The sequence below is a fragment of the Doryrhamphus excisus genome, chromosome 23 (genome assembly GCF_030265055.1).
Source record: "Doryrhamphus excisus isolate RoL2022-K1 chromosome 23, RoL_Dexc_1.0, whole genome shotgun sequence".
Taxonomy (NCBI): domain Eukaryota; kingdom Metazoa; phylum Chordata; class Actinopteri; order Syngnathiformes; family Syngnathidae; genus Doryrhamphus; species Doryrhamphus excisus.
The window spans coordinates 5,000,810-5,017,632 of NC_080488.1; the positions used below are offsets into that span (position 1 = coordinate 5,000,810).

Sequence of the window (16,823 nt, forward strand, 5' to 3'; positions counted from 1 at the left end):
AAAGTAAAAATGTTTGAGGAAAACATTAGCAGTGAAGCACAAAAATGTAAACATGTAAAAACTGTTTTCTAACATAAATTACATATCTTCCAAATGGTGTCTAAAGCACAGACATTTGTGGCTTGTGTCTGTTATTATTTTGTATTTTTATTTTTTTATTGGCCAGTGGCACATTTTAAAATATAAAACATGAACAAAAAAAGGAAAAGTTTACAAACCTTTTATTTCACAAAAATTAATTGAAAATATTACAAGGAAAACGGATTTTCTGCTAATTTGATGTGACATACCCTCATATGAAAAACAAACATAAAAGTTGTAATTATAACAAAATGAAGTTATGAACAAATAAAGCCGAATAAATGAATAAATTCAAATTATTATAGCAATAATAATAAATAAATATATCTATTTTTAAAGTGAAGTGGTGAGGTATTGCTGTACAATGAATCAATCAACATAATCAAATAAAGTGTCCATGAATTTATATATATATTTTTAAAATAACACTATCAACAATCTATACTACGGATGACACGATAGAAAAGAAAATCATGAAAATAACCGATGAAAAAATTGGTCTCATCACGCTGTCCACTTTCGGTATCGCTACTGGTGTATTGCTGTACAATGATCATTAATAAATAAATATATATATTTTTAAGTGAAATTGAGAGATATTGCTGTACAATGATCATAAATAAATAAATAAATAAATAAATTTTAAAGTGAAGTGGTGAGGTATTGCTGTACAATGATCATAAATAAATAAATAAATAAATAAATAAATAAATAAACAAACAAACAAACAAATAAATACATTTTAAAGTGAAGTGGTGAGGTATTGCTGCACAATGATAATAAATAAATAAATAAATAAATAAAAAATAATAATAAATAAATAAATAAATAAATAATAAATAAATAAATAAATAAATAAATAAATAAATAAATAAATAAATAAATAAATAAATATTAAAGTGAAGTGGTGAGGTATTGCTGTACAATGAATCAATCAACATAAAAGTGTCCATGAATTTATATATTTTTTAAATAACACTATCAACAATCTATACTACGGATGACACAATAGGAAAAAAAATCATGAAAATAACCGATGAAAAAATCGCGCTAGTATCAATCCGTCGCCCACTTTCGGTATCGCTACTGTTGACATTTGTATCGATCCGCCCGCCGCCACCGCCGGCCACACACTTCCGCGCCGCGGCTCGAGAGAGTCCACAGAGGTAGGAGGGGGATTTCCAGCTCCAGCCCCCACTTCCCCACCTCTCCGTCTTGTTTTGCTTTCGCTCTGGACCAGAAACAGAACCGAACACCGCTCTCGCTTTCCCCTTTTCGAGCCACATTACACGTTTAAATCTTCCACTGTCACCGTGTTATTCTGACAGAAGCTCCAAGCTGTCCAAAGTCACAGGTAACTTCCGCATATGACTTTCCGCTTGCCGAAGCTCCCGAGCGGGGCGACATGACGGCTCCTTGCTCGCTCTGTAAGCGAAAGTACCTCTTTTACTTTCTCTCTGTCTTCTTTACTCGCTTTAGCTTTTATTTTCACTTTGAGCTCCGCTTGTTTGAGTCGAGCTGCACAGTGACAGCGCTTGCTTGTAATTTGTAATAATGTCGTAATGAACTGCATTTTCACAATGACACTAGTGAGACGTTCAGCGGCTGTAAGAATTCATATAATCGTTCTGGTTTACGCAAATACGATAAGGTTTTTTAATTGTGTCTTTAAAAAAAATGCAGCGTTCCATATGAAAATACAGGTTGTCATTTGTAGGCTTATAAACGTCCTACATCGTGTTTACTGTATGTTGTTAATGTGTGGGTGTATTTGATATCCCCGCTTATTTAGCAGGAACTGCAAATGCCCCATATTGTGCAAGCTTGCCAAACAGACATGGCCGTCCAAAACAAGTTCCAACGGTTTATCCATAAAGTTAATTTGGTGCTGTCAACTGCAATGTGCATCTTTTGGAGACATGTGAGATGTTCAGTGTTTCTGCACTGTGGTTTTACCCAGTTTGACCTGTTTAGTGCTTTTGGCATGTTTTGCCATGCTTGGGGAGTGCTGTTGCCTCATTTGGCCTAACGTACTTTGATCAGATCACACTGTAACAATCCAAATGTTGTAATCTGTATTTTTTCTGTATTGATCTGTTCATGTTTTAACAAGAACATGCGGCGCTTTGGTCAGGTTTGCATTTTTACATTTACCGTAACGTAAAGAGAAATAATCAGTTCCTGGGTCACATTAAACTTTTATTAACTGTATGGGTATTTTTTTACGTACAATATTAACACCTATAAGTGTAAAAATAATTGTAAGATTTACACAACTTTTGCAGATGTGTTCACATTCTTATTTGTCATACAACTCTGGAAAATAAGTCAGTTTTAACACTATTTAAATTTCTTTCATTCATTCATTTTCTACCGCTTTTTCCTCACGAGGGTCGCGGGGGGTGCTGGAGCCTATCCCAGCTGTCTTTGGGCGAGAGGCGGGGTACACCCTAGTGCTAATGCTCAAAGTAATGCAGTAATGTGTTGCGAAGTGTGTTTTAAACAAAGAATAGTAGGAACGTAATGGTGACTATAGGGGTGTTATTTTTATGTCTAGAGTGCTCTAATAATGTTAAAAACTGCATTCATTCATTTTGACTGTGAGGGCCACAGGGGTGCTGGAGCCTATCCCAGCTGTCTTTGGGCGAGAGGCGGGGTACACCCTGGACTGGTCGCCAGCCAATCACAGGGCACATATAGACAAACAACCATTCACACTCACATTCATACCTATGTACAATTTGGAGTCGCTAATTAACCTAGCATGTTTTTTTTTGGAATGTGGGAGGAAACCGGAGTACCCGGAGAAAACCCACGCATGCACGGGGAGAACATGCAAACTCCACACAGAGATGCCCGAGGGTGGAATTGAACGCTGGTCTCCTAGCTGTGAGGTCTGCGCGCTAACCATTAGACCCCATTTAAATTTCTTATTTATAAATTGAATATTTTAATAGTTAGATATCAGAAAAAAAACAAATCTCTGCTATTGTCACACATACCAGACTCCAACCCAGCACGTTTATCTAGCAGTGATTGGCTAGAACCCAGTTGATGATAATAACAGTGTTTGCTAGTGTGCTAACAAAATAGCAAGGAGCAGTAGTGATGTCAGTAAAATGACGTCGCAAGTCGGCACAAAAGATCCCGTGCTGAAACAGAACCTGTGAAGAAGTTCAATACGACGAACCTCAACACACGTATGAAGCTGCATCACATGGGAAACTCCCACGGGACGGCAAAAGTAAAAAAAAAAAAAAAGCAGTAGTCTTTATTATGCATGTAAACAGAAAGACAAAGAAAACAGTAAGTGGATATTTTTATCGCTACTTTAGCTGTTCTGTGAAAATACAATTTGCTGCATTTAAGTATGCTGGGAAATCCCAGATATCTACACTCAAAACATGTGAATTAAACATCAAGAGATAGTTCCGATTTTGACATCCCCGTCAGCAGTGTAGTATATCAACAGTGACTTACCTGTCAGTTTGTCCCTTGAGCCAAAGTCTGGTGGGATTTAGGTGTTGAGTTGATTAGTTGATGGTTAGTTGATGGAGTTTGGCTTCTCAAAACGATATGCTTTCAAAAGAGCAATACATTAGCATCACAAATATGTATATGTATATGTATATGTATATGTATATGCTCCACATCTGTGCATGTAAACACTGTGGAACTGAGTACGTAAGTGGTCCCACTAACTACCTGTAACTACGTTTCCCATCACCGAAATCCCATCAGAACTCGACCCATGTGACAAGTCATGATTGATGCACTATAGTTGTGTGTCGGTCATGAACGAACGGCTCAACAGAACTAGTTCTTTTTTGTGAATGGAATGAACGAGGTCACCGCCCCTAAAATACCCGTTCAGTTCGTTCAGTTGCAAGTGCTTTTTTTTGATTGGCTGGAGAGTCAGTTGCCTGTGTTATCCTATCGTCGCGCCTCGCTCTGTGGGTGGGTGGGGTTAAGACCTAGACCGAGAGATTGACACTGTCAGTGACTTTGTTCATTCCGTTCACAAAAAAGAAGTAGTTCTTTTGACCCGTTCGTTCATCATCGACACGCCACTCGTCATCACATGTTGTTGCGCTGTTGAGTCGGAACGAATGTGAACATGAGTGAACGGACAGACTTGACACAGCTAACCGGGTCTATGTACAGGGGGAGATCACAGACCAATTGAACAAAATGAACGGTTCTTTTTACTGAATGATCCAGTTCACTGAAATGTAAGAGATTAAGATTAAGATTAAGATATGCCTTTATTCGTCCCTCAGTGGGGAAATTTGTATTGCACAGCAGCAAGAGTACAGAGTCAGTTAAGCAGTACAAAATACACAATATAGAAAAATAAACAATATAAACGACCCAAGTATTAACAAAAATCAACAGTTTTTCCCAGAGTTATATACAATACAGTATGTAGATAATATGAATATAACTTCCACTTTGACACAAATTTAGCCATATTTATTTAGCCAAAAATATCCAAACAACGATGCCACAACATAAACAACACAAAAAACGGTTTTATATGAAAATAACAATTTATTTACAAATATAACCGCATTAACTATTCACAGCATTCACATTTGGAACTGAACTATGTGTGTACATATACGTATGTGTCCACTTGGGCTGGGTTAAATGATTATTTTTTATTATCGATTAGTCTAGAAAATAGTTTTTTGATGCATGGATTAATCGAACAATTCATTTTTAAATCCGATTTCGATTCGATTATCGATGATCTCCCCATAATTTGACCGATATAGCAATTAATGCTAATTTATCTTCATGAATAAAACACAAATTTCTTCTTTACAATATATTTTCAATTTTCATATATTGAAAAATGAATTGTATTGTATGAACAATACAACAATAAAGTTCACAATGGTACCCTATAATAACAAAAATAATAAATCAAACTTTTTTTCAATAAATAAAACTATTGTGCAAAAAAAACACAGTCTGAATCAAAATACAAACATGTGTTTTCATTCCTGCAAGAACACTTTATCTTTCTTTCTTGCGTTCCACCATCACTCTTTCTGCTCAGGTGTGTGTTTGAGTGGGCTCATGCTCTGTTTGTGCGAGGCTGGAGCGCAAGTGGTTTGGACGAATGACCGGGTTAATCATTGCAAACAAGGAAAGAAAAAAGTTGAAAACGTATGTGTTCTCCTCCATACAAGCAGCTCCCGGGTGCTGGTGCATCGCGGTAGTGCTTTTATGGTACGCTATCTCCATTTTGCACAGGTCACAGACCACTGAATCCTTGTTACCTTTAAGTGTAAAGTACTCCCATACTTTTGATAACCTATTGCGAGATCTTTTCTTCTCCCATGACTCCCTGCGATATTTAAAAAAAATATTTTATTCTTATACTTTCCTTAATTTTTTATACTTTATACTTCCTGCTTGCTGTGGAGCCAGTTCATACATGGGAAAGATGCATGGCGAGCTCTCATCAAATGCACTTCTGCCACCTTGTGGCCGTTTTTAGAGCATAAAACTGCACTAAACGTGATCTTTTTTTTTGTGCACGTAAAATACGTTTAAGTACGTCTTTGAGATCGGGCGTTAGGGTTGAAAAATTCTATAAATTTCTCATCAGTGTAACATTACTGACACCCAGTGGCCAGAATGCTACATGACTTGTCTTTTAATATTTTTTAATAGTCCATAGTCAACCACGAAACGGCCATCATTTATAATTAATAAATAAAAAAAATTAAAGAAAACTGCAACAGAGCGAGGGAGGAATGTTTGAACCGCAATCTAGCGAGGGACGACTGTAATTCAAACCTGCAATAAAAGCCCGTTGTCCCGCAATCAAGTCTGGTGCTTGTGTGTCTCAAGCATTAAAGTAACATTACTGAGACATGGCGACCAGTGTAGAATACTACATATCATCACAACCTGAATGTTTCTTTTAAATGTCTTATGTTTGTTGTGGGGGTGCTGGAGCCTATCCCAGCTGTCTTTGGGCGAGAGGCGGGGTACACCCTGGACTGGTCGCCAGCCAATCACAGGGCACATATAGACAAACAACCATTCACACTCACATTCATACCTATGGACAATTTGGAGTCACCAATTAACCTAGCATGTTTTTGGAATGTTTTTGGAACCGAGGGGGAAATTGAACCCTGGTCTCCTAGCTGTGAGGTCTGCGCACTAACCACTCATCCACCGTGCCGCCTTTGTTTGTATGTTACTTAATTTAGTTTAATTTAATTTTGTTTAATTGAGCTAAGAAATACATAAACTTTGGTGAATGTACATATTTTTTGACTAATAATAGTCCGTATTCAACCACGAAATGTTGTATTTATTAATTTTTGAAAAACTATGACAGAGTAAAGCTGCAAAATTCAGCGCAAAGTAGTGAGGGATTAGTGTTAATCAAAACAGTTAAACTCTCTTTCAACTCTTGATTAGCTAAAATGACAAGTGAAATTTTACCGTTCTTAATGTCCATACAAGGGTAAACATGACTTAACTGTGATGCAATTAGTACATTAGTAGAAGCAGTGATCTTTTATAATAGGTGACAACAGCTTCAATCTTCATTCAGGTGAAATTTTGTGGTAGTACAATACAATACACTAGTGTACTTTACTGTGACAATCCCAATACATAGGAAATAATCTGTTTTTGGGTGTTTCAGCTGTTGAAAAGAAATTGCTCATACATGACATTAAACATGCAATACAAAGCAGTTTAGCAAAACATGCTGGGAAGCACTACTTTACGTAATCGGGGTTATCAGTGGACATATGAATTCCTATAAGATCAGTTGTGATAATCGTCCATGTTGTACATTTTGAAATGTTCCTTTGTCCCAGCTGTTGCGTGTAACATGACGTGTTTGTGTGCTCAGAGCCCACAATGCCAGTCGATAGAATGAGGATGCGGCCGTGGTTGGAGGAACAGATCAACTCCTGTCAGATACCGGGGGTGAAATGGGTGAACAAAGTAAGTACTTCCTTTGTTTATTGGCATCGATCCTCTCTCAGAATGCACTAAATACCATTTGATGTGAGAAGTTCATACAAGTATTTTTTTGTTTTTGTACTTTGTATTCTTAAATGGTGGAATGATTATACAACATACATCTTCAATGAATTTTAGAAACAAGAATAAGCTTTATAAGCTTTTCTGTAATTAGGCATGCTGGGTAACTTCCTGTTGGGGAAGTATGTGGTGGGCTTCCTGGTATAGTATTATTTTTCATGCATATTAGTGTGTTAGTGTCTATTTGTAGTTCTGGTGGTTGTTTTGGTTGCACCGTGAGTGATCTCCCCAGTAAACGGCCCAATTACTACCGCTTTTTCCTCACGAGGGTCACAGGGGGGTGCTGGAGCCTATCCCAGCTTTCTTCGGGTGAGAGGCGGGGTACACCCTGGACTGGTGGCCAGCCAATCACAGGGCACATATAGACAAACAACCATTCACACTCACATTCATACCTATGGACAATTTGGAGTCGCCAATTAACCTAGCATGTTTTTGGAATGTGGGAGGAAACCGGAGTACCCGGAGAAAACCCACGCATGCACGGGGAGAACATGCAAACTCCACACAGAGATGGCTGAGGGTGGAATTGAACTCAGGTCTCCTAGCTCTGTGGCCTGCGTGCTAAACACTCGTGCAGCCCAATAACAATTAATAATAATAAATAAATAAACAACAACAGCAAACATGGAAAAATAAGCGGTGATGAAGTAAAAATGTTAACAGGAAAAAGGTTTTCTCATTTTATGAGAATAAAAATATAATAATAACATTGTTTTAGTACCAAAAAGTTGAAAGATATTTTTCAAAAATATATAAATATATTATTATTGAAAAGCTAACAAAACAACAAATAAATTTGTCATTTATGGGAAGTTCGGTTGCAGAAGAAAATTATAATATTCCACATGCACGGGGAGAACATGCAAACTCCACACAGAGATGGCCGTGGGTGGAATTGAACCCTGGTCTCCTCGCTGTGAGGTCTTCGCACTAACCACACAACTGCCATGCCGCCCCCTAACAGTGTTACAGTGTTAGCTTGAGGTTCAAGTCTTGACTTCCAAATATTACTTGTTGTCATTGTGGCCAAAAAATTATTTAAGCCCCTAATTAAAAAAAAAAATCAGTATTCCAAATAAAGGCTATGAATTAGTTTGTATTTGATGGCGGGGAAGTGTTTGATCTCCTACCATCTTAGTATTACATGTACTATGTACATAGTTATACTGTACCTATGTATTGTATGTAACATTGTCATTGTGCTGTTTGGAATGGCAACTTTTTCTTATGTGCGGTGTCAACATCACAAAATGTGATAATATATTATGACATACATCTCCAGGAAAAAAGAATCTTCCAGATTCCGTGGATGCATGCTGCTCGGCATGGCTGGGACTTGGAGAAAGATGCTCCGCTCTTCATGAGATGGGCGATACACACAGGTGAAGGCTTTATAGACCGTATGCATACATATTAGGCAAATGAGTGCTTTCCTGTTAAAAACAAGCCAATGGTGACTATATATAGTACTCGTACGTGTGAATTGTTGTTTGTTTATGTGTCGCAGGTGTAGTCCAGAAATATTTTTGTAGATAGAGCATAGAAAACCTCTTTAACACCTTCTAAATACGATTTTTATGATTTTTTTCTACAGCCCTCAATACATGCAATAACCTTTACCCCTATTGTACCTATACGGAACTCAAACAATGCACAACGATGAGCCAATTCAAGAAACAATACAAGCAGTTGATGTTTGCTAAATACAAGGATGAAGAGTCTTGAACCAGTCATGATGTGCTATATATATCACTATATTGACACTTACTATGGTACCCATTATGTCATTGGATGCTCATTTCACCTCGTACTTTGGTACGAGGTACATTATTAAAAAAAAAAACAAAAAAAAAACTTAAACTATATTTCAGAAAGCAGGAAGTGAACAAATGTAACAGTTACTGATTGTAAAAGTACCAGATGGACATAGTAGATTTAATCAAATATTTATAAGAGATAAATAAGACATAATATAGACTTGCACATGTCAGCATTGGGAGAGTTCTACTACCGGTTTCTGTACAGTCCTTCCTGTGGTGGCTAATGTAATGTAATGTAATGTAATGTAATGTAATCAATGTAACATTATTGATACGAGTGTCCAGTGTAGAATGCTACATATCATCACAACATCTTTGAATGCATGTTTTGAATGCTTTATTTTTGTATTTTATGTAATGTAGCCATTTTATGCTTAAAAAAGTATACAAAATTCAGGCAAAATACATACAATTTGCTTACATATGCATTATTTTAGGTTGTAGTCAACCACAAAAAGAGATGATTTAATCATATATTTTTTTTTTATAAAGTATGCAAGTGTCGACAAAAAAATTTACACAACTCAAGCCAACAAGTGGTTATTAAAGCGCCTCCCTCACTCATGGTGGAACCTACAATAACACAACAAGTAACACAGCACCACGCGGATACCATACTATTTCTTACTTATTTACACTAATCCCTTGTTTATCACGGTTAATTGGTTCCGGGCTATGGATTTGTGTGAAGTAGGATTTACTACTAATAAATTGAATATTTTTGTATTAAGATTGCCCTGTGATTGGTTGGTGACCAGTCCAGGGTGTACCCCGCCTCTCGCCCAAAGACAGCTGGGATAGGCTCCAGCACCCCCACGACCCTCGTGAGGAAAAGCTGTAGAAAAAGAATGAATGAATGAATGTATTAAGAGTATAGAAAAGCTGTTTACGACCAGTTTTTAACATCATTAGAGTCCTATATATATTAAATAACACCCCTACAGTCACCTTTACAGTCCTATTACTCAATACTGTACAGTAGACATCAACACTCATGATCGTGTGTGAGGAAGTGACATCACGGGTTCAGAGTTGGGATTTAGCTTATGGCCACAAAAGTAGCCGGTGTTAGCAATTATTGTTCCTGATCATTCAAATCTTTTCCCAAAATCGGCTCCCCAAACATAACAGTAACATTACTGACACCTAGTGACCAGTGTACAATATTACATACTATCACGTCTTTAAATGCGCATTCTTAATGCCTTATATTTGTATTTGACTTGAGTCATGGTGGAGTGCTGTACATTACAGAGCTGTGATCTGGTGATTGGTGTTCATATGTCATGTTTACGACATATGTGTGCAGGCAAATACCAGCCAGGAAAAGACCGACAGGATCCAAAGACTTGGAAGGCAAATTTCCGCTGTGCCATGAACAGCTTGCCTGACATCGAGGAGGTGAAGGACAAAAGCAACAAAAAGGGAACGAATGCCTTCAGAGTGTACAAGATGCTATCTTCTTCAGAAAAATGTATGAAGAAAGGTGAGGCCTGCCTTTTTTTTTTTTTTAAACATACAGTTCTCAGCTGGCCAATAGAGTGGAAAAGTACTGATTTGTAGGCAACATTTGAAATAAGTTTTTGTTTTCTGGGGAGCTAAAGACCTGTAGGGGTTCTACTGCAACACTTCTTCTTTTGAACAGAGGACTTGCCAGCTATACATTTTCTTGAATGTCGACTTTTCTTTTGTTTAGGAAAGAAGAAGCCAGAGAAGGAGAGTAAACCCAAGGGAAATAAAGAGGTAGATAAACACAGGCATGCAACCCACCATATTGGTTCTTTTGCTAACAATACAACACAAATCTGGATGGATGGATGGATACTAATATTAATAATGTGGAGAATAATAATGTGGATGGATGGATGGATGGATGGATACTAATATTAATAATGTGGAGAATAATAATGTGGATGGATGGATGGATGGATGCCGCATACTAATATTAATAATGTGGAGAATAATAATATGGATGGATGGATGGATGGATGCCGCATACTAATATTAATAATGTGGAGAATAATAATGTGGATGGATGGATGGATGGATACTAATATTAATAATGTGGAGAATAATAATATGGATGGATGGATGGATGGATGCCGCATACTAATATTAATAATGTGGAGAAAAATAATGTGGATGGATGGATGCCGCATACTAATATTAATAATGTGGAGAATAATAATATGGATGGATGGATGGATGGATGCCGCATACTAATATTAATAATGTGGAGAAAAATAATGTGGATGGATGGATGGATGCCTCATACTAATATTAATAATGTGGAGAATAATAATATGGATGGATGGATGGATGGATGCCGCATACTAATATTAATAATGTGGAGAATAATAATGTGGATGGATGGATGCCGCATACTAATATTAATAATGTGGAGAATAATAATGTGGATGGATGGATGGATGGATGCTGCATACTAATATTAATAATGTGCAGAATAATAATGTGGATGGATGGATGCCTCATACTAATATTAATAATGTGGAGAATAATAATGTGGATGGATGGATGGATGCCACATACTAATATTAATAATGTGGAGAATAATAATGTGGATGGATGGATGCCGCATACTAATATTAATAATGTGGAGAATAATAATGTGGATGGATGGATGGATCCTGCATACTAATATTAATAATGTGGAGAATAAATAGATGACATCAAATATGAACAATGTACAGCGTAAACAGTAATTTGTACAAATAATTTAGAATAAATAATAATTTCAAATTTTGCGTGATCGTCAGTGTGACTGATGCCTACACGTGGAGTGTTCCGACTCCGTCCTTATCTCCGTTTCCTCCCCTCTCTGCCAGGTAGCCTCTCCATCTTTTGGGCAGACTCCTCCTTTCCTCCATGAGGGAACGATTGTGGGCATCAAAGAGGAACCACAGGATGAAGTAGAGATGCCCGACACAACGAAAGGTGCCGCAGCTTGGCTACTTCAGGGACATTTGAACACAAGCAACTTGCAATATAATAAGTCACGGGTAGCGCAGCTTTAACAAATACAGAGAATCCCCGCACATTTACCATTTACCATTCAGCATTCATTGCCCCACAAATTCGGTTTTCTGGTAAATATTTTTATTTTTCCTGGTTTTCCTGGTGAAAACACATTCACCATTAGTCTGTAATCATTTTTTAATCAGTCATAATACAGGTAAAACTGTTAAAAATCCCATATTTATTAAATAATTATGACTTTATATTTTTACCTCACACTTTGAGATTTCCCACTTTGTTTGGTGCTCCTTGAACACACCATAGTGGTACTCTGTAAGTGGTGACACTGTGACTCCCATTCCATCTGCTCTTACGTTAGCATTCATCAGTGTGGAGCAGGGCTGCAACTAGCGATTATTTTCTTTGTTGATTAATCTGAAGCTTGTTTTGATTAATCATGTAATCGGTTAGTCCCCAGACAGACCAAATCAATACTAACCAAACACAAACAGTTAGTGTTTGGTTACAAGTATCACTTGTATGGCAAATAAATATCTATTTCAAGATGCTCACTCACCAAGTAGTCTTGGGAGTTAGTCACTTTGTAATGCGACTTGAGCGAAACTACATCTGAGTCAATGAAAATGAACATCCTGTCCACAGTCGCTAATTCATACTACATCATCTGTGTCCCCGTGCAGCCATTCCTAATTGTGTCGAAGGTCACGTGATTGCAAGCGAGCAGCTGCCGTTTGTCTGTCAGACCATCGAAGTGACGACGGAGAACGAGGAGGAGACCGTTAGCTCCTCCCACTCGTACCCTCTTCAAATCTCTCCTGTGTCTTCATATAGCGGTGAGTCGGCACATGTCAGATTTTTTTTTTCAGCACAAGCAAATTTGGGCTAGGAATGGTTGTCTGTCTTGGTTGTCCGGGGGTGGGGTCTGACTTTTGCCCCAAATCAGACAAGCCTTATAAAAATGAAAGGATGGTTGTTTGTTGTGGATTGTTTACATTTTTTTAGACGGTAATTTAACTCAAGTTTTCGTGTAAATGGAAACCTAATTGAACATCTAAGTCACACACAGTTTTCATTTTCTATGCCGCTTGTCTTCACGAGCATCGCATGTTTATATATATATATATATATATATATATATATATATATATATATATATATATATATATATATATCATAGCATGTTTGAGGCTCTTTGTCTGCAATATAATTCATTCATTCATTTTCTACCGCTTTTCCTCATGAGGGTCGCGGGCGTGCTGGAGCCTATCCCAGCTGTCTTTGGGCGAGAGGCGGGGTACACCCTGGACTGGTGGCCAGCCAATCACAGGGCACATATAGACAAACAACCATTCACACTCACATTCATACCTATGGACAATTTGGAGTGGCCAATTAACCTAGCATGTTTTTGGAATGTGGGAGGAAACCGGAGTACCCGGAGAAAACCCGGGGAGAACATGCAAACTCCACACAGAGATGGCCGAGGGTGGAATTGAACCCTGGTTTCCTAGCTGTGAGGTCTGTGCGCTAACCACTAGAGTGCCGTGCAGCCCTGCAATATAATTAATATGATATATTATTATTATTTTGAGCAATTACTGCTGCAAGTACCATTTTCTTACTTTATAGTTAAGGTCCAGTGGACCCCTTGCAAAATTTGCTCATCCACATGTGGTGGACGTTTGATTACTTAAAAAACTTACCACTTCCACACGGATAGGGAGCATAACTATTAACAGTTATTTAACCTTTAACATGAACATTAATCAAAGTAATAATTTTTTCTGGGTACATGATACCATACAGCATCCATATCAAACTTGCGCGGGCCGCACTAACATTAAACTTTCATATCAAGGCGGGGGCCTCAAACTAGTGTCCTGTGGGCCACATTTGGCCCGCGGGCTGCGTGTTTGAGACCCCTGGTATATATTGTCTGCTATTTTCCCATGTTACGTGTTTCATTGACTGTGTCAGCATCTTCCGTGTGGCGCTGGTCTTATCTAAAGCTAGGAAAAGTTAAATAAAATAAAATAAAAAATATCTGGTTGTTGTCTTCAGCCACGCAGGTCCACTCAGTACCCAGAGTTGCCTTTCTGTGTGTGTGTGTGTGTGTGTGATATATTATAGTAGGTAGTTGTCCCATCTTGCTGCTAACCAGTCATTCAGGCAGAGCTGGCTCTCTCAGTTTTTTCCCCCCAGTTATCATTCCATCCTTCCTCCTTAAATTACCATCACATGTGGATCCCTTCTTCTTGTCACTTGTTCTTTGTTTGTGAGAATCACAGTTCACATTGTGCTCACGCCTCATGCCATTTGTTTTCATGTGCACAGATGCTAAAACTGATGGTTTAACTCCTGAGCTTTTGCTCAAAACAAAGCTTCATCTTTAGGGGCGTTGACTGTTGCTCAAAAATGTTACAAATGTTGCTAATTCTTTGCTTTATCTTCACAGCTAGTGACACAGACAGCGACTTTGACGACACAGAACAGGTGAGTCCGTTACACACACACACACACACACTGACATGGGACGGCCTTGTTGGGAACTCTTTCTGTCAAACATTGACAACGTTTCATTGTAGTTCAATGTACCTGCACACACGTACATTATACACCAGCCGTGTCCAAAGGTCAGCTTGGGGGATATTTGCAGCCCCCTGCACATATATTGTAAAAATATAATATATAACAAGAAAACTAAAAAAAACAACAAGCAAAACATATTTTATTTCATAACAATAAAGTTAAAAATCATTACATTATATTTGTTAATATTATGAGAAACCTCCGGTTTCCTCCCACATTCCAAAAACATGCTAGGTTAATTAGCGACTCCAAATTGTCCATAGGTATGAATGTGAGTGTGAATGGTTGTTTGTCTATATGTGCCCTGTGATTGGCTGGCCTCTCGTCCAAGACAACTGGGATAAGCTCCAGCACACTTCTCCATCCCTGCAGATGGATGGATGGATATAGGGTTGGGCGATATGGATTTAAGCCTATATCACAATATATATATATATATATATATATATTTTTTTTTTCAAAAAAAAGATTTTTTTCAAATTTAAATTCGGCAGAGTCTTGATTAAAAAGCTACAATTGGTCTCAAATTGTGAAGCACATTTATTCGTTAAGAAAGTGGCTAACTTTTCTAATAGGATGTCAGCGTCTGCACACATTGCTACTAAAATAATAAAAAAAATGATGAAAATGTAGTCACCCATGCAGTTCCAACTGCATATGGAAGATATTTTTGTTTGTTTTGTTTATGCAGACAAGGGGAAACCGGCGCTCTTATTGTGAAGGACAGTCACGGAAGTATGTTCCCTGTGTGGAGAGAATGTATTGCAGCATAATGTCGTCTGAGGGGCGGCACGGCGGTCTAGTGGTTAGCGCGCAGACCTCACAGCTACGAGACCAGGGTTCAATTCCACCCTTGGCCATGTCTGTGTGGAGTTTGCATGTTCTCCCCGTGCATGCGTGGGTTTTCTCCGGGTACTCCGGTTTCCTCCCACATTCCAAAAACATGCTAGGTTAATTGGCGACTCCAAATTGTCCATAGGTATGAATGTGAGTGTGAATGGTTGTTTGTCTATATGTGCCCTGTGATTGGCTGGCGACCAGTCCAGGGTGTACCCCGCCTCACGCCCGAAGACAGCTGGGATAGGCACCAGCACCCCTGCGACCCTCATGAGGATAAGCGGTAGAAAATGAATGAATGAATGAATGTCATCTGAGATGCTCACTTTGTTTACGATTCAAATCTTGTTTTTTTTTTTGTCTCATTTCTTTGTTTCCTGCCCTTCGCCGTGACATGCAGGGCGTCGTTGGTGCAGCCTGGAGGCGGGACCACGGCAGGTCGATTCTCAAGGTGTCACCATATTCTCTTCCCGGCATGGCCACCTTTGTCCGAGGAAACAAGCCCTTCAGAATCACCACCACACGAGACCCCAACCCTCTCATTAGTTACCATAGCAACAGCTGGATGACGCCTTACAGCCAGAACTCTGTCACGTCTTCCATACCCAACCACATGCACGAGATGCGGGCCAGCGTCATCATGAAAACATCAGACGTCACGTCCTCCTAACCTCAGGACGATGAGTGCAAAGGCAAAGTTTTTCTTACCGAGAAGCCATTCAAGATCAATTTGACTTATCTGCTAATTGGCAGTCATGTTGCCATATTGCGTACTTTCTGCGTCCTCATGACAAAAATGGGGGCCGTCTGAATTTGTCATTGTTCATTTAGAAAATATGTGTGCTTTTTCTGGTGCATTTTGGCTTACTTTGCATTGGAGCTGGGGTAGCTGCTTGGTGGTGTTAGCAAATCAGTGTATAAATCATAATTATAAGAATCATTTTATTAAATACAAGACAAAAAAAAAATCATGATACCTTAATAGATGCTTAATTCGTGGCCAAAATAAACCCCTCCCATTTCCTAACAAAACAGACACTCACACACAGACATTAAAGAGTTAACCCTCCTCTTGCGTTAGGGTTGGCATTTTAATTTTACATTTTAATGCATAAAAAGAATCACATTTGTTTATTGCATCAAGGCTTTTTGACTTGGTCAAGAAACTCTATTTCAACAAAATAAAACCAAAAAAATAATTTTTTACTACATTTTAAAATGGTCTTGTTGAAATTATGACCACTGTATTGTTAAGGTCGGTTTGGACCCGGTTATAATAATATGACTATAAAGCAATATTTTGAGCCCCAACTGAAATCATAAGTGTACAATTAGCCAACACAATGACAACCAGCTCCTCTTCTCATCATGTAAGCTTCAGGGGATTCTCATTTTGACCGCTTTTCCACTATA

At 38.3% G+C, this 16,823-nt stretch overlaps 1 protein-coding gene across 2 annotated transcripts; it reads left to right on the top strand.

The window, feature by feature from the left end:
- Positions 1-1,207: 1,207 nt before the first annotated feature.
- On the top strand, positions 1,208-16,576 carry irf2b (interferon regulatory factor 2b). Of its 2 annotated transcripts, none has more exons than XM_058063424.1 (9): positions 1,208-1,435; positions 6,971-7,065; positions 8,450-8,549; positions 10,297-10,473; positions 10,684-10,730; positions 11,834-11,942; positions 12,665-12,817; positions 14,440-14,477; positions 15,811-16,576. In XM_058063424.1, the coding sequence occupies exons 2-9, from the start codon at positions 6,979-6,981 to the stop codon at positions 16,078-16,080; spliced, it is 981 nt and encodes a 326-aa protein (XP_057919407.1). In that variant the 5' UTR covers positions 1,208-1,435; positions 6,971-6,978; the 3' UTR covers positions 16,081-16,576. The 2 variants fall into 2 exon arrangements, with proteins under 2 accessions (XP_057919407.1, XP_057919408.1); XM_058063425.1 differs by lacking the exon at positions 1,208-1,435 and adding an exon at positions 1,468-1,508.
- Positions 16,577-16,823: the final 247 nt, after the last annotated feature.